Source organism: Monodon monoceros, unplaced genomic scaffold, assembly GCF_005190385.1.
Source record: "Monodon monoceros isolate NGI ecotype Baffin Bay Population unplaced genomic scaffold, NGI_Narwhal_1 Super_Scaffold_3, whole genome shotgun sequence".
Classification (NCBI taxonomy): Eukaryota; Metazoa; Chordata; class Mammalia; order Artiodactyla; family Monodontidae; genus Monodon; species Monodon monoceros.
The window spans coordinates 75,438,250-75,463,522 of NW_021703780.1; the positions used below are offsets into that span (position 1 = coordinate 75,438,250).

The 25,273-nt window shown below is 37.9% G+C and overlaps 1 protein-coding gene across 1 annotated transcript; it reads left to right on the forward strand.

Annotated features, from left to right (window-relative positions):
• Nucleotides 1-11,013: 11,013 nt before the first annotated feature.
• On the forward strand, nt 11,014-23,853 carry CUNH3orf14 (chromosome unknown C3orf14 homolog). The gene is made up of 4 exons (XM_029244202.1): nt 11,014-11,098; nt 12,510-12,633; nt 20,969-21,043; nt 23,198-23,853. The coding sequence occupies exons 1-4, from the start codon at nt 11,046-11,048 to the stop codon at nt 23,330-23,332; spliced, it is 387 nt and encodes a 128-aa protein (XP_029100035.1). The 5' UTR covers nt 11,014-11,045; the 3' UTR covers nt 23,333-23,853.
• The last annotated feature ends 1,420 nt before the right edge of the window (nt 23,854-25,273 follow it).

The following is a 25,273-nucleotide window of genomic DNA, read 5'->3' on the forward strand; positions in this document are numbered from 1 at the left end:
AGTAAGTCACTTAGGAGAATGTAGTTGTACAAAGCATGTTTAACATTTTTAATTCTATCATATAATACAGAAAATCAAATTTCTAAAATTGGAAAAAAAAACCCTATTGGGGTAAGTGGCTACAATGATGGGCAGCTATACCAAATGTACACCACTGAGGTACCTGAGTCATAACTTGCCATGTCTTCCTAACTTTGTTTCTGCAGCCCTTTCCAAACTTGAGATCTCTCTTCTATCACTCAATACCAAAGTGGCTACCTAGATCTTATTTATTCATTTATTTGACAATCCTGTTATGCAGAATAGGGCTAGGTGCTATTGTAGGTATTAAGGATACAGCAGTCAGCAAGTCAGACAAGGTTCCTGCTGTCAAGAAATTTATATTCTAGTGGGCGAGACAGACAATAAACAAGTAAGCAAATATGTATGATATATATGTATATGTGTATGTCTATGTGTCTATGCACATATGTATGCAAATGTATATCAGGGAGAGGTAAGCACCACAAAAATAATAAGAGGACAGAAAGGGACTTCCCTGGTGGCACAGTGGTTTAGAATCTGCCTGCCAATACAGGGGACACGGGTTCGAGCCCTGGTCTAGGAAGATCCCACATGCCGTGGAGCAACTAAGCCCGTGTGCCACAACTACTGAGCTTGCGCTCTAGAGCCCACAAGCCACAACTACTGAGCTCATGTGCCTAGAGCCCGTGCTCTGCAACAAAGAGAAGCCACCGCTATGAGAAGCCCGTGCACCACAACAAAGAGTAGCCCCTGCTCACCACAACCAGAGAAAGCCCGCAAGCAGCAACGAAGACCGAACGCAGCCAAAAGTAAGTAAGTAAGTAAGTAAATAAATACTTTTTAAAGAGAGGACAGAAAATGATGGTGAAAGGGATTATTTTCGTCCAAGTGGGCAAGAAAGGATTCTCGGGGAGTGACATGTGAAGAGCATGAAAAGCTTTGTGGAAGATGTTCCAGGCAGGGAGAACTCTTGAGTGCAAAAGTTCTTAAGATAGGACTGAGCTTGGTGAGCATTAGCAAGATCAGAGTAAACGAGGGGAAATCTGGTGAGAGGTGAGAACACTGGTGACCAGAGCCTGATAAAGCAGGGCCATGGGAAGGAGCATGGATTTTCCTCAAAGGACAATGAAAAACCACCTCAGGGTCTGAGGAGGAGAGTTACAAGTTCTGATTTATGTTTTGAAAAAAAAAATCACTGTGACTGTGGAGAAGACTGTAGAAAGAAAAAAAGTAGAAGAAAAACTAATGAGGAGGCTATCACGCACCAGTCTTTAGTACTTGCATTTTTGGACCCAAACTAGGTGGCCTGTGCTACCCATAGCAAGTTACTTCCAAAACCTAATTTAAGGTTATTCTCTGAAAGTGAAATTAGGACCGATTGAAATGCAAAGGATGGGAGCAGATATCTGTAGATATTACTCAAGAGAATGACGGTGAAAATGAAAATGAAGACTTTAAGAAAGATCCCAAAACCTAATTTTGAGAACTGAAGTGTAACGTCAAAAAAGTATAATTAGATGACAACCATAACTAGAAGATCTAAATTAATAAATTTCAGAACATGTTATTAAAAAATGTGCTTACAAAATGAGAGTAGTGCACATTGAAGGTTGCAAGCCATCAGACCACTGGTATGTGTGTGCACATGTGCTTGCTTTGTTCTTTTTTATTCGAATTAGTTGCTAACACTGAAAAATCAGAAAATTTCACATTAAAATCCAAATTTCTGTCTTCACTTGAAAAAAATCAGAAGCTCTGGCAACTTTATATTCATGCAAGGAAACATGCACAGCAATTACGTCAATCATTATAAAATGCTAGCAGAAACTTCTCTAAAATGGGTAAATTCTTTTACTTCAGTTTTTGAGTAACATCGGACTGTTCTTATGTTGCTCAAAAAAAGGAAAAGAAACAAAGCACTAATCGTGTTGCCAAGTTATATTCAGCAAGCATTCGTCAAGAAACTATTAGAAACCAACATCTTCTATTAGGAGTTGGGAGTCTAGGGAAATCAATACAAGGGCACCAAACTCTCTAAAGTAGGATCACATCTCTATTATTAGAAAGCCTACTTAACATTTATTCTACCAACTCAAAGGCAAGTGCCAATTCCAGGATCTGAGATGTTCAGGGTTTAAGCTTCCAGTAGGCTACTTTGAACCTCCATACCTTTGTGGCTAAGAGGCAGAACAACTTCACCTATGCCCTGAGTGCAAGGCCTACAAGGTTTTGGAACTATATGGCCTGGGGGCTCACATGCAGGCCTTTTGCCCTGGGTGTCAGCTACTGCCTATGCATTGATCCACTGTTTGGAAATAAACTCAGGACATAAATTGCTACGTACGAAAAATGAAAATCAATCAAATAAGTCCTCTCAAAAGGATTTAATTCATTCATATAAAATCTGCAATCAATAAATTTTAAAGATATCACATCCTTTCTTTTTCTAAGCCACCTGACAAATCAGGTTAGACTAATCAGGCCTACTTTAAGTCCTTTTCATTCTATTTGCTAGACATCATATCAATGTACAGTAATTATAAACTGGAGATAGTTGCACTCTACATCTATAGAAAGTCTACTAAAGAGCTAGGACCATGAGATGAGAACAAAGTATGATCTGACAAGCTTTTCCTTTCCTTTATAAATACTATCAGAAACATAATTTTAGTACCTTAAAAGCAATACACTAACATTGTGAATTAAATATTTACATGTAAAAAGCGTATTTTTAAATGCACAGCCAAGAAAAGTAAAAGTGATCTCAAATGAACATGTTCGGATATCTGTGCCAGATTTTGGAGTGGACTTTTATGGACCAAATTTTTTATGAAAATAAACTTTGCGTCTATTAAAAATTTTCAAGATATTAAATATGTAATAGTTTTCCCAGTGGCATGTGGTTTGAATTGATATTGGTAAATAATTGTACATAAAATAAAACTACACTGAGTTAAATGTTAGTAAAAATGGCAAAATTAGATACAGGCACTATACCATTGCACAGGTATATGCCATATTACCAGCTGAAAAAAATCTTGCAATTACAGGTCTACACTATTTATTTCATTTGTGTGTACTTACATTTTATACACCTTTGTTTAGGAATATCAATCCAAGATATCATTTGGGGAATATAATTAACTGGATGGTAGAAGAGAATGCGTGTGTGTTCTACTATTTCTGTATTTCAAACAAGTTGGTCTTTGTTAGCTGTGTTTAACTGCCATCTAGAGTTAAAATGAATCCATTTCTTCTCCCCTCTACTACTCTTCTTCAAAATTTTAGGCATATGAGCCAACATGTTTAACCCCTATTTCATAACAAACAAATATTCTTCAAACAAAATAGTAAAAGGATAACTATCCAATTTTTCAAAGTACCATTAACATTTCTACCAGCTGCAAATATTTTCGGTTAACTAAAAAGTGAGGCTCACATGTAATCTAATTAAAACATTGTTTTTGAATATATAAACAAATCAATGAGCAACTAATACACATTTGGACTTGGGGAAATACATTAAAAACTTAAAGAAAATAAAATTTCAGTCTATTCCTATGGCCTCCTGTTTGTATTTTTTCAGAGTCCAAGAAAAGCAGACTCATATATAAGGATATTAAGGAATTATTTCATTTTTTATATCTGAAAAGTTTGATTATAAAAATTAGCCAAATCCCAAGTGTATATTTAACTACCTAATGTTTTTAATATTCTTATGTTAAAAGTGGCATTCGTATCCAAATCTGAGGAGAAGGTCTGTAAGAATAAACCATCAGTAAATCGCTCAGCTTTCAATTTAAGAAAGTCATTACTGAAAAGCAGTAGCACCTAAACTTACACCTAAAGCAGCTAGAGAAAGAACAAACAAAATCCAAAGTTAGTAGAAGGAAAGAAATCATAAAGATCAGAGCAGAAATAAATGAAATAGAAACAAAGAAAATAAAAGATCAATGAAACTACAAGCTTGTTCTTTGAAAAGATAAACAAAATTGATAACCCTATAGCCAGACTCATCAGGAAAAAAGGGAGAGGGCTCAAATCAATAAAATTAGAAATGAAAAAGAAGAAGTTACAAACGATGCCACAGAAATACAAAGGATCATAAGAGACTACTACGAGCAACTATACACCAATAAAATGGACAACCTAGAAGAAATGGACGAATTCTTAGAAAGGTACAACCTTCCAAGACTGAACCAGGAAGAAATAGAAAATATGAACAGACCAATCACAACTACTGAAATTGAAACTGTGATTTTTAAACTTCCAACAAACAAAAGTGCAGGACCAGATGGCTTCACAGGCGCATTCCATCAAACATTTGGAGAAGAGTTAACACCGATCCTTCAGAAACTCCTCCAAAAAACTGCAGAGGAAGGAATACTCCCAAGCTCATTCTATGAGGCCACCATCACCCTGATACCAAAACCAGGCAAAGATACTACAAAAAAAGAAAATTACAGACCAATAACACTGATGAACACAGACGCAAAAATACTCAACAATATAGGGGGCCCAGGTTTAATCCCTGGTTTGGGAAATAAGATTGCACATCTCAGTGGTGCGGCCAAAAAAAAAAAAAAAAGGAACCTTGAATGTGTTGGATAAACACAGTGGCCTAGCATTAAATACGATGCTTATCAAGTAGTCAAGTATGCATTTAAGAAAGTTTTTAATTGCTTGCTCAATAGAAGACTAATGATAAAGCCGGTATAGGATTTATAAGAGCAAAATGGGGCGGGGGGGGGAGTGGAGAAAATAAACAGGAAGGAAGGCTATGAAAGAGAGAATCCCTGCTTCAAGAAAAACCCAAGTTAGAACTCTACTCAATACTGTGTAATAGCGTATATGGGAAAGGAATCTAAAGAAGAATGGATATATGTATAACTGATACACCTGAAACTAACACAACATTGTAAAGCAACTGTACTCCAATAAAAATTTTAACAAAAAGAATAAAATATTTCACCAAGACAAAAAAAAAAAAAAAAAAGAGGGGCTCAAGATAGACAAGAATGGCAGTCACAAAACATTGCTTTGGGGGAGTTTCAAATAGAACTGCCTGCAAAGAATATCAGACAGTGTTTTGCCTTATTGTTCCTAGAGTGGGGGAACCTCTGGTTCACTGACATGACTCAGAACTTGTCTAAACGTCATCTGGTTCACTAGCCCCCTTGATACTAAATGCCCAAGCCATGAAAATGTAGCACAACTCTAAACACTTTCAGTCATGCTACCCTAAAGAACACAAGAGATATGACATCATGGAAATAGATAAAAGGAAATATGACCCTTCCATTGCACCCCCAAATTTCATACAAAGAAATAAGCGGGAACTTCCCTGGTGGCGCAGTGGCTAAGACTCTGCACTCCCAATGCAGGGGGCCCGGATTCGATCCCTGGTCCAGGAACTAGATCCCACACGCGTGCCGCAACTAACAGTTCACATCCCACAACCAAGGAGGTGAGCCACAACTAAGGAGCCCTCAAGCCGCAACTAAGGCACCCACATGCTGCAACTAAGACCTGATGCAACCAAATAAATTTATTTTAAAAAAAGAAATAAGGGTTTGTTGTTTTTTCTTTTCCCATCAAGAGTGAGGAATAGAAAGGACTTCAATGATTCATGTGGTTCCAGGCTTCAGGCTAGAACTACAACATTGCTTTTTAAAAACCTAGAAATATTTACTCTTCTTTAAAAATTCAAAAAGTTTCCCTTCTTTAAAACTCCAGAGTCACCTCTTACTTTTTATTCTTCTGCTTCAAAAAAAATAGATAAGGAAAATGAGACCTCTTTATAGATGTTGCATTTTCACTACCATGATATCTTTATTGAATAGAATTTTATGTTCCTGGTCCCTAGCTTGAAAAGTGAAAGAATTGCATACTTTGGATTTTTATTTTGCTTTAAAAATAAAAAAGTAAGTTGCTTTTCATTAAGAAAAGAAAAGGAAAACCCAAGTTAAAGTTATAGTGAAACTAATGAATGAATTAAAAGTCACTGGGAAATCAAGGAGACAGGCCTGAAAAAAAAAAAAAAGGCCTTTATAAATTATACACAGCTGCAAGCATGTCAGTTTAAGACAGAAGGCTTGCATGAGCTTTGAATTACTAAAACTTGGGAAGTAACGAGTATATATATTTCTACGTATACAACATACAAATGATCTACTAAGAATTATCACGTGTGCTGTCAACTTTAAAATTCGAATGCTTCCTCAAGTGAATTTTAGGACTGGTGAGGTTTTTAACTTGCCCCCCTAGAAGGAAAAGTCATATGCAAATGTTCACTGGAAATCTCTAGGATGGCCTTGTTCTCCCAGAGAAGAACATCTACAACATAGGTGCCAGCTGTGATCATGATTTCTCGACTGCAGAGTTTTATCTGATTGGACCTAGATTGATAGCTGAGTCACAGACCAAAGATCCCAAAGAGGTATCTCGTTGTAAGTTCTCTCTGGCCAAAACCCATGTGGGGACAATTTAAAGCATTACAGATCTATTTGGAGAATAGAATATTTGTCCATAGTAAAATGGACAGTCTACAACTATGGAAAAAGGTAAGATTCTAATTATTTTATTTCAAAGTGAAGAAAAGCAGAAATACAGGCAAGTAGCCCCACTTTCCAAATTTCATCTGGGATTTCCCAAAACAGAAGAGAAACTAACTCCATTTCAGGTATGAGGTCTTTATTTTCTTACTATTTGACTACACAGAGTAAACCCAAAAGGAATCTAAAAAGATGGCCTCTATACAAACCACAATAGAATTTACTGTTAGTAATTTGGAGTCTTTCAAATTGTCAAGGATTCTCCAATTCTTTGAATTATTTCTTACTCTAAAGCTTGTCCTTCCTTTTTCATCCCCAAGCCTTCCTCTTCTGCCCTCATTTCTATTCTCTACTTACCGGTGTCATCTCTAATAACACCTTCTCTTTATTACTGTCAATCCTCTATTTTCACATCCTCTGGTACCAGAAATGAAATCTTCAAAATTGGGGGAAATGAGGAGAAAACACTCTTCTCAGTGCTTCCTTTCCACTGGCCCTCACCCCAGATGTGTTCTCAAGCACACACTCCTGTGTCCACTGCCTCCTTCACGTTGAAGACTTCACCCCCAACTCACCTGCCACCTGATACACACAATCACAAAAACAGACTTCCAAATCCCACCCATTTTTCAAACTCTACCTCAGTCTCTCAAAATGCCATCTAGACTATCCCAATTCGTAGTGGTCTCTCCTGTCTTTTCTAGCACTCTCATAATCTGTATGAGACGTTTTAATTTCACATTCTCAATATAATATACAGAGTTACTTAGAATACTAACATCAAACAAGCTGCAGTTCATTTACTAGCAGTGTGATCTGAAGTCAGTCATTTCTCTACGCCTCAGTTTTCTCAGCTATGAACAGGAAGATAGTAAGAGTTCGGCATCCTTGCTCATAGGGTTATTATGAGGATTATTCATGCAAAGTGCCTAGTACAGAGCAAGCACTCAATAGGTATCAGCCATTTTTATGTTGTCAACCATCATCCTCTAGTTTTTGCATATATCTTAAGAGCTGAGCCAGATTCTCAGCTGTTGAGAGCAGAGACTACAGCTTATAGATGTTTAATAAATACATCTTTATGACTAAATGAGCCAATAATTTCTAAATAATAATGCTAAGGGAACAATTATAGCATGCTAGTACACAGAACTAGTCTAAGGTTAGGAAAAAATAACTTCACTATATATTTACAGAAAGCCTCATTATGGGTCAGATGTTACTTAGTAGGTTACAACAATCTTCACGGTAGACCATGAATACCTCACTCCAGAAAGTACCTAAACTTACCTAATAAATACAGAAGCTGTACATTAATAGCTAGTCTGTGTAATTGCCAGACATTCTTCCTCCCCAGCCAGGTATCTCAGAAAGGATCAACCATGGGTTATGTCAGGAGGAAGGGTGCTATCACTGTAGATCTTTAGATAGGGAGGAAATACTTTTATGGGATACTACCACTAAATTATCACAGTCTATCTAGATAACCTCTAAGTATCTGTGAGATATCCCTGCTTACTGTTCTCCTAAAAACTGCAAGAAAATTTCCGAGGTATTCATTCCTTAGTTCAGTGCTAAGGCAGGCAATGACCTAAAGAAGCTGGGCTCCAAGTTGAAAGAGCTGGGATTGTCCCAATTGTGTCACTATGCAAATTCACATAAAGAAGGGAGATGAGTAAAGTTTGTCTTCAGCAACATCCAAATGCTTTAATGAGCCATCTTCCAGCTCTCAACTTCAACCCATTACCAATTTAAGCAAAATCCTTATTTGTTAACGTCCATAAAAGATAAACAAGAACGCCTTGTAACCGTGCCAAAGCTCCATTTCATTCCTAGAACACAGGACCATGCAGAGGTCTATTTTTTATCTTTACTAAGTAACACTGCGAAACAGCTAAATCAAAAGTCCTAGCAACTAAAGACAGACCTCTCTTAAATTATGACAGAATTTCCAAGGGGGAATTATTTCACCCATTCATTCAAAAATATCTACTGAGCACCTATAGTCAGGCAGTTCTAGTTGCTCAGCAAATAGAAGAGACAAAAATATAAAAAGGACGTTCAGATTCTAGTTGGGGGCGCACTGGTAAACAAATGAACAAGGGATTATAAAATACATGGAATGATGCTGTGTTCTGGAGAAAAGTAAAACAGGAGAAGGAGGAGGAAGGGTGAAGAGACAGACTTGCGATCTTATACTGCAGGTTCAGGGAATGCTTCACTGAGGAAGTAGGACTGAAAGATGAGAAACTGAGTCTATGTCAGTAACTGGGGAAGGGGCTTTCCAAGCACAGAAAACATAGAAGTGCAGTAGCCCTGAAGCAGGAGCTAAGTTTTACGTAGATATTCTGGAAGGAAAAAAATTTAACACCTGGATTGGAGTCCTAGCTCTTTGCCCTTTACCAACTCAGTAAACTTCAGGAAGAAAACATTACCCCTCTTGAACCTCAACTTCTTCCTCTGTAACTCAGGATACTACCATGTAACTCACAAAGTTATTTCAAGGGGAGAAAAGGATGTTTAAGAACGCACTTTACAGCACTAAGGGATTATTCCCAAATGTTTGTCCTGAGGGCTGCAGGAATTCTAGTTGAGGCTCTCCTGGCTTCAAGCTACAACTTACATAAATGACCAAGCTTGTTTCCTCATCTGTCAAGTTAGGAGAATGGCATCCATCTCACCAGGCGTTGTGGGGATTCACTGAATGAGATCATCCACGCAAATACAACGACTGATACACAAATTCCTCAAGAAGTGAAAGATGAGCATGCTTGTCCCTATGGGGGCTGCCCTACAAGCAGGCAGAGCTCTGCTGCCGGGCTCAGCATCAGATGCCCACCGCGAAGCTCTTCCTTAGGCTCTTGTGGAATTGACTGTAAAGTCTCTGGACGACTCTGAAGTGTTTTTCCCCTTCCCCGTTCTACTGTGATGCTCTGGCTTCTAAGACACCATTTTCACTCTCTGAAGTCTTTTCAACACATGCAGGTACCATTTAAAAAGCGCTTGAAATGGAGCTACCACCAAACGGATTTTCCATGGGGTTCCTGAAGTCCTCCGCCAACCTTCCCTTCCTCAGAGAAGCGTCACTTCACTAGCCTTTGGTGAGGGACGCCCTCCTTTTATAAGGACGTGATGACATCACCTCGCGTCGCGTCGCGCTTGCGCAAAGATGGTGGCGTGGCCACGCCCAGGTCTGCACCGAGACCTAACGTCCACACAGTCGGCGGCGCCCTCCCGGAAGAGGTCAGTGTGGGGTTCGGTGAGTGAGTGAGTGAGGTCCGACAGCAGGACGGCCTGCGGGTGAGTGCCCCGAGTGTCCGAGTGTCCGAAGGACGGCTGCGCTCTGGTGGGGCGGATACTGTTAAGGGGGAAGAGGTAGGGTGATGAGGAAAGTTCCCGAGTCCTTCCAGTGTACGCGGAATTTGAGTGGTCCGTGGGCTGATGATTCCTAGAAGCAGCGGATCTTCGGTTCAAACGGCAGACGTTGTCTTGGGGTTAGTGTGAAGTGCTGATGGTGGTCGCAACAGAAAAGAAGTTACTTTGGAGTCACTTCCAGGAATTTCCTTGACGCTGCATCCGAAACTGGGAAGAAAGCGGCGAGGATTGGCCTGCAGTGATTTCGTCGGAAAGCATCTGTAACTCGACCCCTTCCGGGCGAGCCTGTTAGTGACTGCTGTCCGCGGTGCTGAAAACAGAGCGGCGCCTTGAGGAGGAAACCCGTTGAGGGCAGGACGGTGTTTCTGTTTCCCTTGGCGGTGCTCAGTGTCGTACGCTCCATGTGTGTGTGAAGGAAGGGCTCCGTTTTTTTAAAAAATCAGTGCTGGACACTCAGGCGGTGAGCAGACAACCAGTATTAACTCAATAAGATTTAGGAAAGCCAGTGCTTCATTCCAAGAAGGAATTTTCATTCCTGTTTTTTTATTACATCATTGCAGCTCAAATTGCATTCTCCCTTTGGGCAGGCACCTTCAGCTCTCGCACCCAACCATATTTGCCTGCAGACTCAGTCTTCCAAGTAGTTCGCTAGACCTCTGTCTGTATTGGCCTAGGCGCTTTCCTCTGTTGAATTTTACACAGTGGGGTTTTTTTTTTCTCTTTCTTTCTTTCTGTTGATTCAGTAAAATGTTTACTAGTCTTAGTACCAGCTGCTTGTTTGTTTTGAATTCTGATGAAGGTTAAAATGTGGGTAAAAAAAGAAGAGGGGAAATATGCTGCATTTACCTGTGTCACAGTGTTCTGGGATGCATCTGGCATACGGAAAACTATGTATCATGAGTAGAAGTGTTTTTAAGTGCCTTCCTTTCATTTTATACATTATTATAGCTCAAGTTGTATTTTTCCCTTCTGAGAGAACCAGTGGATTGAGGTGCTGAATGATCAAATGTTGCAAAGCTGAGGACATGTGGTAGAAGTAACTTTAAATGTTATTATTTAGCAGAAAGCTTATAAAGGCAGCTTTGATTAAAGATGGCGTCCCTGTTTGCTCAAGAAATTCGCCTTTCTAAAAGACATGAAGACATGTAAGTTTTTTAAAAAGGCTAATCTCAATGTACAAACTGTCCTGGCTTTATTAGTGAAACTGTGTGCACAGGAAGACTTAAAAATCTGTAAGTGTGTCATTTTAATTTTCTGACACTTGAGAGATTTTGGTGTTAAGGCATGTCATTATCCCTCTAGACTAATAAAGATTAAAAGGTCTAATTGTGTTTTCTGTCTTCTTAATTCTTGTTACTAATATCTAGATAAATTCATTCTCCCTCTAAGCTTTCTATACTCCACATTGGTATTTAATGAACTTCTCTAAACTTTTTACCAAGGGCTGGCTCTCATGGGTATGTGACTGTGTAGTCACAGGCCCTGCACTTGATGCTCTAACTTCACTGTCTTGAAATCCCCAGTAATTTTTTTTTTTAACAAGGGACCCCAAATAATTTTTTGCCAAGGAGAAAAATTTTCATTTTGCACTGGGCCCTGCAAATTATATGGCCAGTCCTGCACTTATATTTAGTATTAACCCTTCTCTAACCTCTGTATTGTGGGCTCTCATGTTTTCCTTTAATTACCAGGCTCTCTACCGTGGCCTCCTAAGGTATTTTTCTTACAAAAATTACTGTTCAGAGACCTGGGGTTTTAGTTCTACCCTCAAGAACAGCCCTATGCAACACAGTGTTTCTTGAAAAGCTCAACTATTTGGGAAATGGTTACACTGTTAGGTGTACCATTTGTGTATTTTTTTCTCATCTGATCATTTAATAAGACCAAAATCTTGTAAAAATGAGCATATAACCAGGGAGAAACTTTTAAAGTCCTCTATATATATAACAAAGTAGTTTGATAATATACTTACACCTTTCTACATCTTTCTTCAATTACTGTTTTACCTTGTTGTGAGTATGCATGTGTAAACACAGCCTCTCACTCATATATGGAACCATCATCTTTCTCTTGGGAAAAGAGGAAAAAAATATTTTTATTGCTTCTTCAAACATATGGAAGTTTAGCACAATTCTAAATGTGTAACATAAGATTCAGGGGTACTGAAGTGTTAAGCAGAAGGTTTCGTATAGCAAGTTATATCAACGTATGTGTGGGGAGGTATATATAAGTATGTGTACAAAGGGATATGTATTACAGTTTGCATTTTCACTAAATATTTTTCAACACTCTACAATAATTTCAAAAGACCAGAGAGGTTACAAAAACAGAAACATGTACTTATAGCGTACATATGAAAATAAAAATAATTTTACCAAGACTTAAGACGTACTGAACTACCTAAGGTTTTCACTGTCTTATTAATTGACATAGTAATTGGCTTTCAAAACAGGTTGAACTTGAAGGGAGGTGCAATTAAAAATGAGTTATTTATCAGTGTATTGGTCAAGCAATAAAATGTTTCTTTAAACTTTATATAATCTTCATTTTCTCTAGAGTATCACAAAGATTAATGTTACTTCAACAAATGGGGAATAAACTTGGAGATCAAAACAAGGAAAAGACCCCTCAGATGCAAACAGCTGAGACTGCTTTACAAAGGAACCTTAGTCTTTTAAAGGTAAGATTCTCTGAATTAAATATATTTTCCCCACGTTGCAAAAACGTTTTACGTCAACTTCATAACTTTGATTTTTGTAATTTCTTCGTTTTGAGTTACAGAAAGGATTAATGAGGTACTGTCTATTTTTTAAACCCATGTTAATTGGACCAGAAGCACGGATTCTCATTTTTTAAAATGAAAATACTTGAAGTTTGCTTAGGCTAAGGAAAAATCAGTCACCACAGGAAGAATTTTAAGGTCACCTTTGTGCGAGAATAAATACAAGACATAGCTTCTATCTTCCATCTTCTTTTATTCGTAGGGAGATCCTGAAACACGATAAAGCACCTATCATGTATTTAAAACAATTTGATTTTGCCCTACTGGGGCCACAGTCAACACACAGAATTCATATCTAAGATAACAGATTTCCCGGATCTTTTTTGATGGTGATGGAGGAGGTGGTCAAAGTATGTGATTGCGCAAGGCCTCACCATTTGGCCAGTGTGCCCATTTGGAGTAAAATCATATGTGTAACATTTTTGGCTGCTTGCTATACTTTGCTTCCAGAATTGTATGGCTTCATCCATAATTAAAACCCTAAAGTTTGCTTCCATTCAAGCTTCCAAGAGATCCTATGACTAAAACATTTGGTAGTAAGGCTATATTATTTAAGTTATAAAGCAGTGTTTTCAGTTTTTGATTGTTAAATATTTTCATCGATAGGCATGATGTAGTTCTCTTCTGTCCTCACTAGAGGATAAAGGAAGAGGAAAATTCAGTTATCTTCTCAGCTTCTGGCAGTTTGATCCACAGTAATTTAAGTCACAGCCATAGTGCTACCAAAGCATTCTATATTGCCATATGTCTTACTTGCCCAATGGTGTTTGCAATATTTATTTTTAAGTGGAAATATATAGGGTAATCTAGAATTTGCACTGAAAAGTCAGAAAATCTAAATTGGAAGTCTTGAAGGCTTGTTTGCTACTTATTACAGCAAGTGCAGGTAATATTAAGTGTCTTCCTTTTAATGAGAAAGTATTTGATGAATGCCCAGAGGGTCCTTACTATTGAGCTAGTTCTGGGCAGAAAGTGAGGATAACAAAGTAAGTATAAGTTAGAGTTCTTTAGATCAAGTAGCTTACAGGCTCAGTTGATGACATAAGGTTGTCACACACAAAATAGAGACCTTGTATGATCAAACATTAATTAAAATATGTGGAATACTCAGCACTTTAGGAGTAAGTGTAAAAACTCTTTGAAAGCTAGAATATGCTATGAGGTCTCAGAGAGGAAGCTAAGCTGGAGCTGCATTTCAGTAGGCAGATGGGAAGGCATGCCATTGAATTTTTAAGGAAGATTCAAGACCAGAAGAAGAACGAATGGCCTTACTAATAATGTTCATGGGATCCTAAGCTAACTAGCTTGGAAAGTCACAGGAAACAAGGCTGAATATGTATTCTGAGACCAGATGAAGAAGTTGAGACTTGGTATGTAGAGATGATATAATATTGAAAGTGAGCCAAAAAAAAAAAAAAAAGAAAGAGAGAGAGAGACTTATATAAGAAACATATGAATGGGTCTTTAAGAAAGAGTCATTTGCTATTTAGATGCAAAGTGATTTCAATAATGGAGAGATTGAATTTAAGGAAGGTAGCTCCTTGTCATATCTAGAAGGAAGATAATGAACCTAGTTTCATAGCCATTAGAAACCAGTTTGGTATGGTGTTTTTTCCCTTAATTATCAAAGTAATATATTCTCACTATAAAAAAAAACTTGAAAGAGCAAAGATGAAAAAGAATACCTTCTATATCATCTGCCCATTTAGAAATTAGTATATTTTTGTGTATTTCCTTTCAATCTTTTTATAAACATTTTTCAACTATCTCTTACATTCCAGATACAGTGCTTGCTGTTAGAGACGCAGTTTTTCCCCGTTTTTCTCTTAAACATACTTCGAATAACTGGATATGCAATTTTTTGTCCTTCTTTCCCGCATATTATTTTCTTTAACTTTGGGTATAATCTTAGTGGCTCTCTCATAGAAGTTATCGTGACAGTAAAATAAATAGGACTTGCTTACACAATTTGAGTTGGGAGAGACTTTAAAAAGCATATAACTTATATTCTTATCTAAAGGTCTTTTTTTTTTTTTAAGCATAAAAACTTTTCCCAAAGATATAAAATAGATAAAAGTGGACCTGCTTTGGCCCAAAGCCCTATCCATTCAGCCTTTTCTTGCCTGCACTGCTGTGGCTCTAAGGAACTGTGAAAACCAATGATCTGGGCTAATCCCTTAATTTAGAGATGAGGAAACCATAAGGTAACTACTCCTAATACCCCTTTGTCAAGAACAGGTTAAGTTATAGCAGGATAGGTACTTAAGTACAGAGTGCACTTGAAAATGGTACCATTAAAACCTGGCAGCATTCCTATAAGATAGTAACAAAATAGGGATGACTGTATCACCGTCCATTATTTGACCTTACTCACATGTTCTGAACAATATCACAAACACTAAAAGGGCATGAGCTTTAACTTTCAGAAAGAAAGATATAACACTAGCATCTTTCAATGATGTAGTTTTATACTTAGAGAAGCCAAAGTTGTTTCAAAACGGGTATGAGTTGAGTAAAATTAATGGATAAAATGTAAACATAAAAAACAACAGCAATCCTATATATATACAGCTGGAAAATAGACACCACATTCATATTAGCAATAAAATTATAAAATATATAATTGGGAATGCTTTTAACAAGGGATCTGCATGAATGGTATTAAGATAATTATTACACTTCAGTGGGAGCTGTAAGAGAAAATTTAAATGGAGACATACGCCTTAATCCTGCCTGGGGAGACTATTATTTTTCTAAGTCAGTTGTCACAAAGTTATTTTTAGATTTAATAAAATCCCAACAAAAATTTCTCTAATTACACTTGAAAAAATAAATTAGCAAAAATATCAAAGCATGATTTTAAAAGGGGAGCAATAAGAAAGAGACTAATTCCATCAAACATATTAGTAAAAGAATGAATAGGAATCTAAGCAGTAAAGAAAACTCACAGTGAAGGTTTAGTCAGTAGATATAGAAGGTAGCGGCCTTTGAAAACAGGCTCAGGGATTTTTTCAATTAGTATTAATACAATGAAATTTAGCAAAATCATAATGGATTTGAAAGACAGAGGATTTTATTTCTACAGATACTTTCATGATATAAAGTGCCATCTCTCCCACCTTTCCCTCCACAAAATTTAGTTTAACCCAAAAAGGCGACTTTGTGGTAACAAAGATCCTCTTGTGAGGAGGATGGATGAACACTCTGGCATGAGGAAGGATGGGAGCATCCCACAGCAGATTAAAGATTCACGCCAGAGAGTGACACTTATACCATCACACACACTGGAAGCGTGTTTTTTTAATTGCTATAAAAATTTCACACCTGTGTAAAAGAAGGAATAGAAGAATGTATTTCCATGCACTTATCACCCAGATTCGATCATTATCGGAACACAGCTAGCCTTGTTTTGTCTATACTCCTCACTCCCACCCCTTAAGATCATTTTGAAGCTAATCCTCAGACATTGCATTGTTTCATCTGTATATATTTCAGTATATCTCTTTTTTTTTTTTTTTCCTTGGCTGCATTGGGTCTTTGTGGCTGCGTGTAGGCTTTCTCTAGTTGCAGCGAGTGGGGGCTGCTCTTCATTGCGGTGGCTTCTCTTGTTGAGCAGCACGGGCTCTAGGCTCACGGGCTTCAGTAGTTGCAGCATGCGGGCTCAGTTTTTGTGGCTCACGGGCTCTAGAATGCAGTCTCAGTAGTTGTGGCGCATGGGCTTAGATGCTCTGCGGCATGTGGGATCTTCCCGCACCAGGGCTCAAACCCATGTCCCCTGCACTGGCAGGCAGATTCTTAACCACTGCACCACCAGGGAAGTCCCTCAGTATATCTCTTTCTATATTTCAATATTTATCACTAAAAGATCAGCACTATTTTAAGCAAAATCAAAGTATCAGTATCGACCTAAGAAATTAACAATAAATCCTCAAATATCCAATCAGGTTCCAAATAAAATCCAATTTGTAATTGATATATCTCCTAAATTTCTAAAAGTACTCCCTGCCCATTTTTTCCCCCCTTTTCATATATTTGTTAAAGGAACTGGGTCATTTGTCCTGTCGAGTTTCTAGATATTGCTAATTCTATCACTGAGGTACCCATTTAACACGTTCCTCTCTTCCCCCTCATTCCTATAATTGACAGATCTAAGTTGTGCTGTGCAACAGAAATATAATTCAAGCCACATATGTAATTTTAAATTTCCTAGGAACCATTTTTAATAACGTCAACCTAAACAGATTACATATTATTAAAATTTCAAACAAAATATTTCAAATGTAACTGCTATTAAAGGTTAGTAAATATTTTATATTCTTTTTTCTTACTAGACCTTCAAAATTCAGTGTGTATTGTGTGCCTACAGCACATCTTAAGTCAGACTTGTACATTTCGAGGGCTCAGCAGCCACATAAGGCTAAGGAATACTCCACTAACAGAGGCCTGATCAGATTGAAGTTCGATGTTTTGGGGAAGAACACTTCCGTAATGCCAGGCTCTCTCTCTCGTTTTGGAATGTTAGTTGTTGATGATCATTGCCTAAGTATATTCATTAGGGGTTGCAAAAAGCAATATTCAATTATTTTATTCCTTCTCATTCAACTGCTAATTATTGAGAAACTTCCCTTCATCAATTATTTGGTTACACTGAGGTATGTTTCACAGAGGAAAAAGCATGATGAATGCTTGATTCTATTCGGTTTTCAAAATAATAGGTTGGTTCTCTAGTATCTTCCAAAAGTGACCAATTAGGTGTTGTTGGTTTTGGTTGCTTGCTTGTTTGTTTTTGAGCTGTCTGGGATTTGAAATTTTTCAATCCATTTCCATTTTTATTCCTACTTATTCTCAACTTGTCCCATTTTTACCAAGTGAGAGCCTCGTCAGATTAGCTCCTGAGTGCTTCTGATGGCATCTTAACAGTCTGACAGTTTCCTTTCTTTCTGGTCTGATGCGATCTTCCAGGCTCATCATGTGCGTTTGCTGCTTAGACCTGGAGTCGGCCATTGTTCCAAGGAGCCCTGGATCCTTTTGGTAGGAAATATGTTCAGAGCCCTCTATCTGGGCACTAGTGGGGTTTATTGCAACTTTTTTTTTTTAAGATAAAATACTTCAGGAGCGCATATCAGAAATTCCAGAATTCCAGTTTGCAAGACTTTTAACTTAAAAAATCATGGATCTTGTACCTCTAACTTCTTTTCCTCAAACCAAAAATCTGTTCCCAAAGAATTTTCCAATACCAATGTATCCTGTGATACAGACAGCACTGTCACCACCCATGTGATTACTGAGAATGGTTTTCAGTAACATACTTTTTACAATCCTTTTTGTCATTAGGGTGTATCTCACTAGGGATGCTCAGTCAAAATACTGTGTTCTAAGACCACTTGATGTAATTCTTCTCCATGTGGTTATGCCACCACTAGATAGCAGTTAGGTTTGTTTCATTTTATTTTCAAATTTGTAGGGATTGCTTTTTCATTTGTTCTCTAACTATATAAAAATTTAAATGGTCTAGTGACAAATCTGTACAACAAGGCAACAAGGTACAGGTAAAGCTGGCCAACTAGCCTTTCTTCCTCTCCTCTTTTTTCCTTTTCTCCCCCTACCCCCTTGGGTGCTTTGTAAAAAAAAATTTTTTTTAAGTTCTTGGTTTATACTCAGGAAACTTTGATACCTCAGTCTGTATTTATTTAATGAATACTTAAGTACCTAGTACATACCCTGCACTTTGTTAGATTCTCAGATGCTTAAAGGTTGTATGAGACGCAGCCCTTACCTTCGGACAGCATGTAGTGTAAAGGAAGGTTCATATATGGAAGTATTAAGATTTAACTTGCTATAGAAGGCTGGGGTCAAACTGCCAAGATTCGGGGTCAGGCTAAGGAAGGCATGTTTGATCCTCTGTGTTGTGAGTACCAATTTTTTTTTTTTTTAATCTAGGGGAGGACATATTTAAGGTACTTTTTAGCAAAACTAATCAGTTCCATGTTAGGTATGGATTGAACTAAAGTGAGATACGGCCTAGGCATGAGTACAAGTAAATATTAAGTATTTGTTGAATGAAACAGCATTGAGAATGACATGGAAAGGCTCGAGGAGACATCCTGATGGAACAATACAGGGAACTTTGAATTTTTCAATGGCAGGAATAAGAACAGTTGGAGTTCGAGGATACAGCATAGGTATCTGAGTGGGTAGAATTCCCACTATTATACATTCAATACATTCGGTGGAAAAAGATGAGTTTAGTTTTATCAGGTTGAGAAATAAGGGCTAGGAAGAAAAGTTAGCCATCCCTCCTCAGTAATAATTAAAGCTAGATCAGCGACAGTCTTGGAGAGAGAAAACTTAAAAAGATGGGGACAGATGTCACAAATCTTAAGAAAGCCCACCCTGAGGACTAAACCAGAGAAAAAGGAGCCAGCTGAGGAGAAGGAGTCCAAGAGGTAAGCGAAACATCTCAGAAAGTGAAATATGACTTAAGCTAAGGAAGAAGTTCTCTGGAGGGGTGATAATCCCTTGTTGAAATGCTGCAGAGGGGACAGTTAGGTGAGGCTGACTTAGGGCTGCTTTTCCAGGCCACAGGTCCCTCCTCCTAAACTCATCTCCTGCTCTTTGTGTTGCAGATCTGCTCTCCTCTACGAGATATTCAGTATCCTTATTTTCTGATCTTTAAGAAAAATGTTTAATCTTGCCTATAGGTGCTAGTGGCACCCAGATCTCCCAGTAAAGATAACTTTGTAACTGTTCTTAGGATAATGGTAAAATTGGGGTTCTGATTTTTATTGTTTGATTTGTAGAAGTAAAAAGTGGCTCTTCCAGGACCTTCTTAAAGTTCAATGTAATCAGAAGACTGGTCTCCCATGTCTGTTGTATCATCGGCATCAAGAGCTCTTTAAGCCTGAGTCTTGGCCGTGAACTTCTGGTATGGGAGAGACATGCTTATAGATGGGCATTTTATCCCTAAATTGTTGTCTTTCCCCTTCAAATCACCTTCCTCTAGACAGCAGGTGCATTACTGGTTGTGCAACTTTGGGGAGTCCCTTTAGGGAGTTTCCTGTTTTTCCCTTTTCCATTTCACACCCATTCCTTGCTCCCGCCGCTGCCATCTGCTATCTCTTTTCTCCTGTTCAGCGTTGGCTTCTTCACACCCCACTCCCACGCCCTTTTCCATCGCTCTCCTTCTGTCCAACAGCCCTGTACTTAGATCACTCCAGTGCTTGTACATGGAGCAGAGAACTTTCTCTCTTCTCTCAACTCACTAAGCTCAAAGGAGAGACAAAATTCACATGGCCTTCAACCAACACCCTGGAAACTTGACAAACCTAAGGAAGCACAAGACAACACAGGTGCTGATTTGGGGAGTATTTATTTAACAGGGCTCGAATATTTCTGTTAACAACTTGCAAAGTCTTACATTTCTGGGTGTGAACTTTATGTGCAGATCTAGATAAAATCTTTACTGACGTATGAATCAACCTTAAGTACACTTGTGTTTCTACAAACGTAAGAGAAAACACAAACATCTACAAGTTCAACTACAAAGTACAGCACGATACTTGAATGCCATCAGCTGAAGGATGTATCAGTACTACCTAGCAATAAAACTTGCCTTTGAGATTAGCTTAGCAATCTGATACTAAAAATCTAGATAGCATAGTGAAAGGTTCCTGTTGCAAAGTACTCAGGTACCTCATGGACCTTTTCAATACGGGAAGTATTTGCCTAAGTATAAAATTAAAAAATGGAATATTGAACAAATGTAATGTGTGTCATTCATATACCAGTTGCATGATCTGGGCAGACTAGAACTCTCTGAAGGTCAGCCTAGCATGGGTCTGAGTATCTGATTGTTTTTCGTATCGGAATATTTGACTATTTTATCCATCTGGCTGTTTTTAAAGGATTTTAAAGCTAAGTTAGTACTCTGAGCAGTTTAGAGGAAGTTCTTTTTCCAAGAATTATTGGCATTTCCTAGCTACTTAAAATGAAAAAGGCAGAACTTAGAAGTACCACCCCCATCCCTGCCTTTTATTTTAAAATAAGAAACCCTGCATCCTCTCTTTGAAACCGGTTAATTAAGCAGTGATCTGTCAGTGCCTGTCCATCAGTTCAAACTGTATATCCAGAGGAGAGTTGAAGCGAGAGATCTGGGATACAGATATTGCTATTACAGGTGCCATTTGTGTGTGTGGTTTAAATACATTTTGTTTTGAAAATGCTTCTGTTACAGGATATAGAAGCGGCAGAGAAGTCTCTACAGACCCAGAATCATCCAGTTCCACCGCCTGAGGTGGCTTCTCTTGAGGTGAGAATCTTAAGGAACAAATGTGAAAGAAGAGACCCTCAAAAAAAAAAAAAAAAAAAAAAAAGGAAGAGAGGCTCTTCAGTTAGTAGTGCATTGTAAGTGGCTGTGTATGTATATATCCCAGATTCCTTCATTCAGTAAAATAAATAAGATGGGTCTCACTGATCTCTCTGTGTCCACAGTGCCATGCTTTGTATGTTGTGGGTAATCTGTAAGTATCTGGGTTTTTAAAAAATTTTACATCAAGTGAAAATTTTATCAAGACCTTGTGTCTTTTCACCGAGTCACTTAGAAATGACTCTTGTTAAATCCTAACAGACAATATGCACGAAATCTTAAGATGACAGCCTAACCAAAATGCTTTTCCTGTTGGCTGATGTTAGAAGTAGCAGCTCAGTCTCTTCACCAAAAATGCAACCAACGCTATTTAAATGCATATTATCATGCAGTATAGCGTGGCTTTTGTCTGTTTGATTTTGCTCAGTTCAAGAACAGATTGGGAAGATGGTTGGCAAAAATAAACCGTATTTGGTATACGAATGTATGTGTGCTGAAAGGGAATTTGCTACATATAGAATAGTTTGATTTTATATTTTTAATGACCTTTCTTCAATACAGTTTTTGTTTGCTTCCTAACCAGTGATGTGAATAGACTCAAAAATTAAAGGCTGAGAATTTGCCCTGCAATTTTCTGTGTCATCTAGAGTAATAAGGAAAGGCAGTGATCAAGGATAGAAAGAACTCCCGTTCAAAGTTGCGCCTTGGGCATGTCTTTTTCTTTGTTGAATTTTCCAATACCTTACTCTGGCCCGTACAGGGCCCACACAATAGGGGTTAATCCAGCCGTGAATGGCGGAGAAACACCCAACCACAGGCCTTGGTTGGTATTTTTCTTAGCTAGTCTCGCACAGCAGGATGACCTTTATTTTAAGTATGTCAGGCTACTTCTCAGACCACATGCATAGATACATGGAACCCCTCATCATTTTCAGCTTTCAGAGCCCTCATACCTTTTTTTTTCTTGTTTTTTTAATAATAGCATCTTATTTTTTTTTATGTTTTAGTTTTTACTTTTTGGCTGCACCAGGCAGCTTGTGGGATCTTAGTCCCCTGACCAGGGATCGAACCCGAGCCCACCGCAGTGGCAGTGCTGAGTCCTAATCACTTGACTGGCGGGGAATTGCCCCCACCCCCTACCTTTTTAATGCTCAGTGTGAATAATTATGTCTCCCCAATGCTATCTAACTCTTTGACTGATTCTGAAAATGAGCTGGATAGTGAAGATCTCATATCAAATGCCCTCCTGTGACACAGAGCTTCTGCCATCTGACTTTTCTCTGACCTCCTTCGGGCACTCAGCCAAGAAACCATGCAAGCGTGTAGATGCCATACAGCAATGCAGTATGAGCTTCTACAGCTTACAGACTGCTACAGTCAGTCTAGAAACACAGCGTCTCAACTTCCAAGTTACTTGAATTAAAAATAGCTAGATGATGTTGATATTATTGTTATTATCCAAAAAAATGTGGGAAGAAGTTACAGTTTGCCATATCAGGTGCTCTTCTAAAAGATATAGCGGGTGCATAATTTTGCGGATGCATAACTTTAAATGTTTTTTCCCCCCTACAATTAAGGGGTCAGTTCACCTGAGTCCTCTAGCATGCCCCCTTGTATTTCAGGTGCTGATCTCATCCAGGTCACATCTTTTTCTGTTAGTTCTAAAGCAGTTGTTCATGTTGAATCATTTCACTGTGATAATTTTAGGATGGGCAATCATTTAGTATGGGATTGGGAACAGTAAACAAAAACTTTTAATGATTGTATAGCCATAAATGATACTACTGGTAATAATCACAAGATTGGCCACAAGAGGGCGTGTAAAATCACAATAAAATTGTAAAACCTGTAATTCTGCCAGGCTCTAGTTTTACTGAGAAATTTGAAAATTAACACTAGTAAGTAGCCAGATTTTTTTCTAAAATTAACATAAAATATTCTGTAGAGGAAGTGCATTCTACGTATATGTGTGAGTGTGTGTGTGTGTGTGTGTACGCACACACACACTTAAGTGAATAAACATTTAGACTATTATGAAGAGCCAAGTTCAATTGCTTGATATGCTTTTTTACTTTTGGATGTTGGTTTTTTTTCCAGACTCTTTACTGGGCATCAGTAGAAGAATATATTCCCAAATGGGAACAGTTTCTTTTAGGAAGAGCACCATATCCTATTGGTGTTGAAAATCCAAATGAAGCAGAAGATACCATTCAAAAGGAGGTGCAGCAATAGCTTCTTCACATACTATTTGAAAAACCTATTTAGGAAAGCTGAGTGTTAAAGAATATGCAGATCACTGCAGGAACTTTAGGAATCAGACATGTTCAGTTGTCTCATTACTTCCTCAATGACAATGAAGATTTGAAAATCTACTTGGAACTTTCAGGCCATCACTGGGAGACCTACTACTCTTTCAGTGTCATGAATTTGCTTTCTACCAAACCCATGGAAGTGTTAAAAGCTGATACTGAAAGGTGGACTGTTGATTAAATAAGCTGCTGAATGAGTGTTGTGCGCTGTTGAAAGAAAAAAAAAAAGTCATTTACTGTCACTATCACCTAAACAGTGAATACCAGTAGTTCTGATTTTACATCTTCTCTAATCTTTACTTTTCAGTTATTTTGTTATGGGGATAAGGCTCAGGATCCAAGTGGTTGTTTGCTCACTCTTTTAGCTTTTTAACAAATGAAAAGACAGTGACAATCGCTTAGTATAATAATATTGATCAGGAAATAGATTCATAGGATTTTGTCCCTCATAGATCACTGGACCTGTAAAAATTCTCGAAGCAAGAACTAAACTACCAAGCATTCAATAAGTAGCCAGTTTCAGGAGGGCTCAGACTGGGTTCTGAAAAAGGACACCTATTAGAGCTGGGAATGGTCGCTGGATTTTGACCTGGTTATTTAAAGATTGCCAACCCTGTGAACACAAGTAACTCTTCTCTCATCTTTTCATCTTTAAATCTATCCTTCCCTGTCCCTTCTATTTTCTTTATTTCTCAAACAACTGTCAGTCAGAAACTTTTGGGTCACAACCCTCAATAGCTTTGGGATTCCTCAATCCACCACTGCTGGAGTGCTCAAAAAAAAAAAAATTCTACTTTTTCTAATTATAAAAGCAGCTCCTGCTTAGGGGTCCACATCACAATGAAAGATTTTCAATTTTAAACTGGTTTGTGGTTTTATAAGTTGACAATAGGACAAGCTAAAAAAAAAAAAAAAAAGTCCATTGTGCTGATAAGTTCCTTTAAACTACCATCTTGGAAATATCCTGTTGAGTGGGTGCTGGTGTGGGTAACAATAATGCTGTTTTCATAGCACGTGCTGGCAGATGAGCACTCTTCTCCACAGTGTTAACAGTTGTAATTAAGGAATAAACAGCACAGAGTGTCAGTCCGATGACAATTTCATCTATAGTGTCACAATACAAAATGTCACAAAATATTAGAACTGTTATATAACTATAAAAAGGATTGGCTTAAAAGCCAAAAAAGCCCTTTAAAAAGGAAGACAGAGAAAGAAAGAAAAAAGAAAACTGGCATAGGGACCAAAACCGTTTTATACCTTCTCAAGACTGTTCTGTCACGAAAATAAATTGATATATTTTTTTTTTTCCTGTTACATTACAGTTTGGTTTCTAGCCATCCAGTTGATTTAGCAGGAGAATGCAGGGCTTTTTAGCAGCTTTGAATTGGTAAACAGATTTAGATGTAGTAGAGAGAACATGAGGAAGTTTTTTTTTTTTTTTTTTAACATCCAATCTTTCCCAGCATATGCACATAAGAAGGTGAATGAAGCGATGTGAAACTTATTTCTCTTTAGTCAAGTGAAAAAAAGGCTAAACATTTGTTGAGATGGTAAAATATTGTGTCAAGCAAGTAGGCATATTCCAAAATTAAACAGTGGTTGATACATGAGCCGTCCTCAAATATTTGAGCATTACGCTTCCTTTGAGTTCTGTAAATTAAAGCACCAGTAGGTTAGATTAAAATACAAAATGAATAGCAATTTAACCATCTCAGGAAAGGTTCAGGTTTTTTTCTCCCCTAAATTGACTAACTTGCTAAATCTTATTTTTTTTTTAAACCCTTAAGTTTAATGTAACCTGGCTTATGATTTAGGGCAGAAGGGAAGCTATTTCTAGGCTTCAGTTGTACCATTTCCCCCATTT

Excerpts from the sequence above, each read along its gene's own strand:
- CUNH3orf14 (XM_029244202.1), top strand. The coding sequence starts at position 11,046 with ATGGCGTCCCTGTTTGCTCAAGAAATTCGCCTTTCTAAAAGACATGAA. Across the intron at positions 12,634-20,968 it reads GGAACCTTAGTCTTTTAAAG|GATATAGAAGCGGCAGAGAA; the intron begins GTAAGATTCTCT and ends CTTCTGTTACAG. Across the intron at positions 21,044-23,197 it reads CTGAGGTGGCTTCTCTTGAG|ACTCTTTACTGGGCATCAGT; the intron begins GTGAGAATCTTA and ends TTTTTTTTCCAG.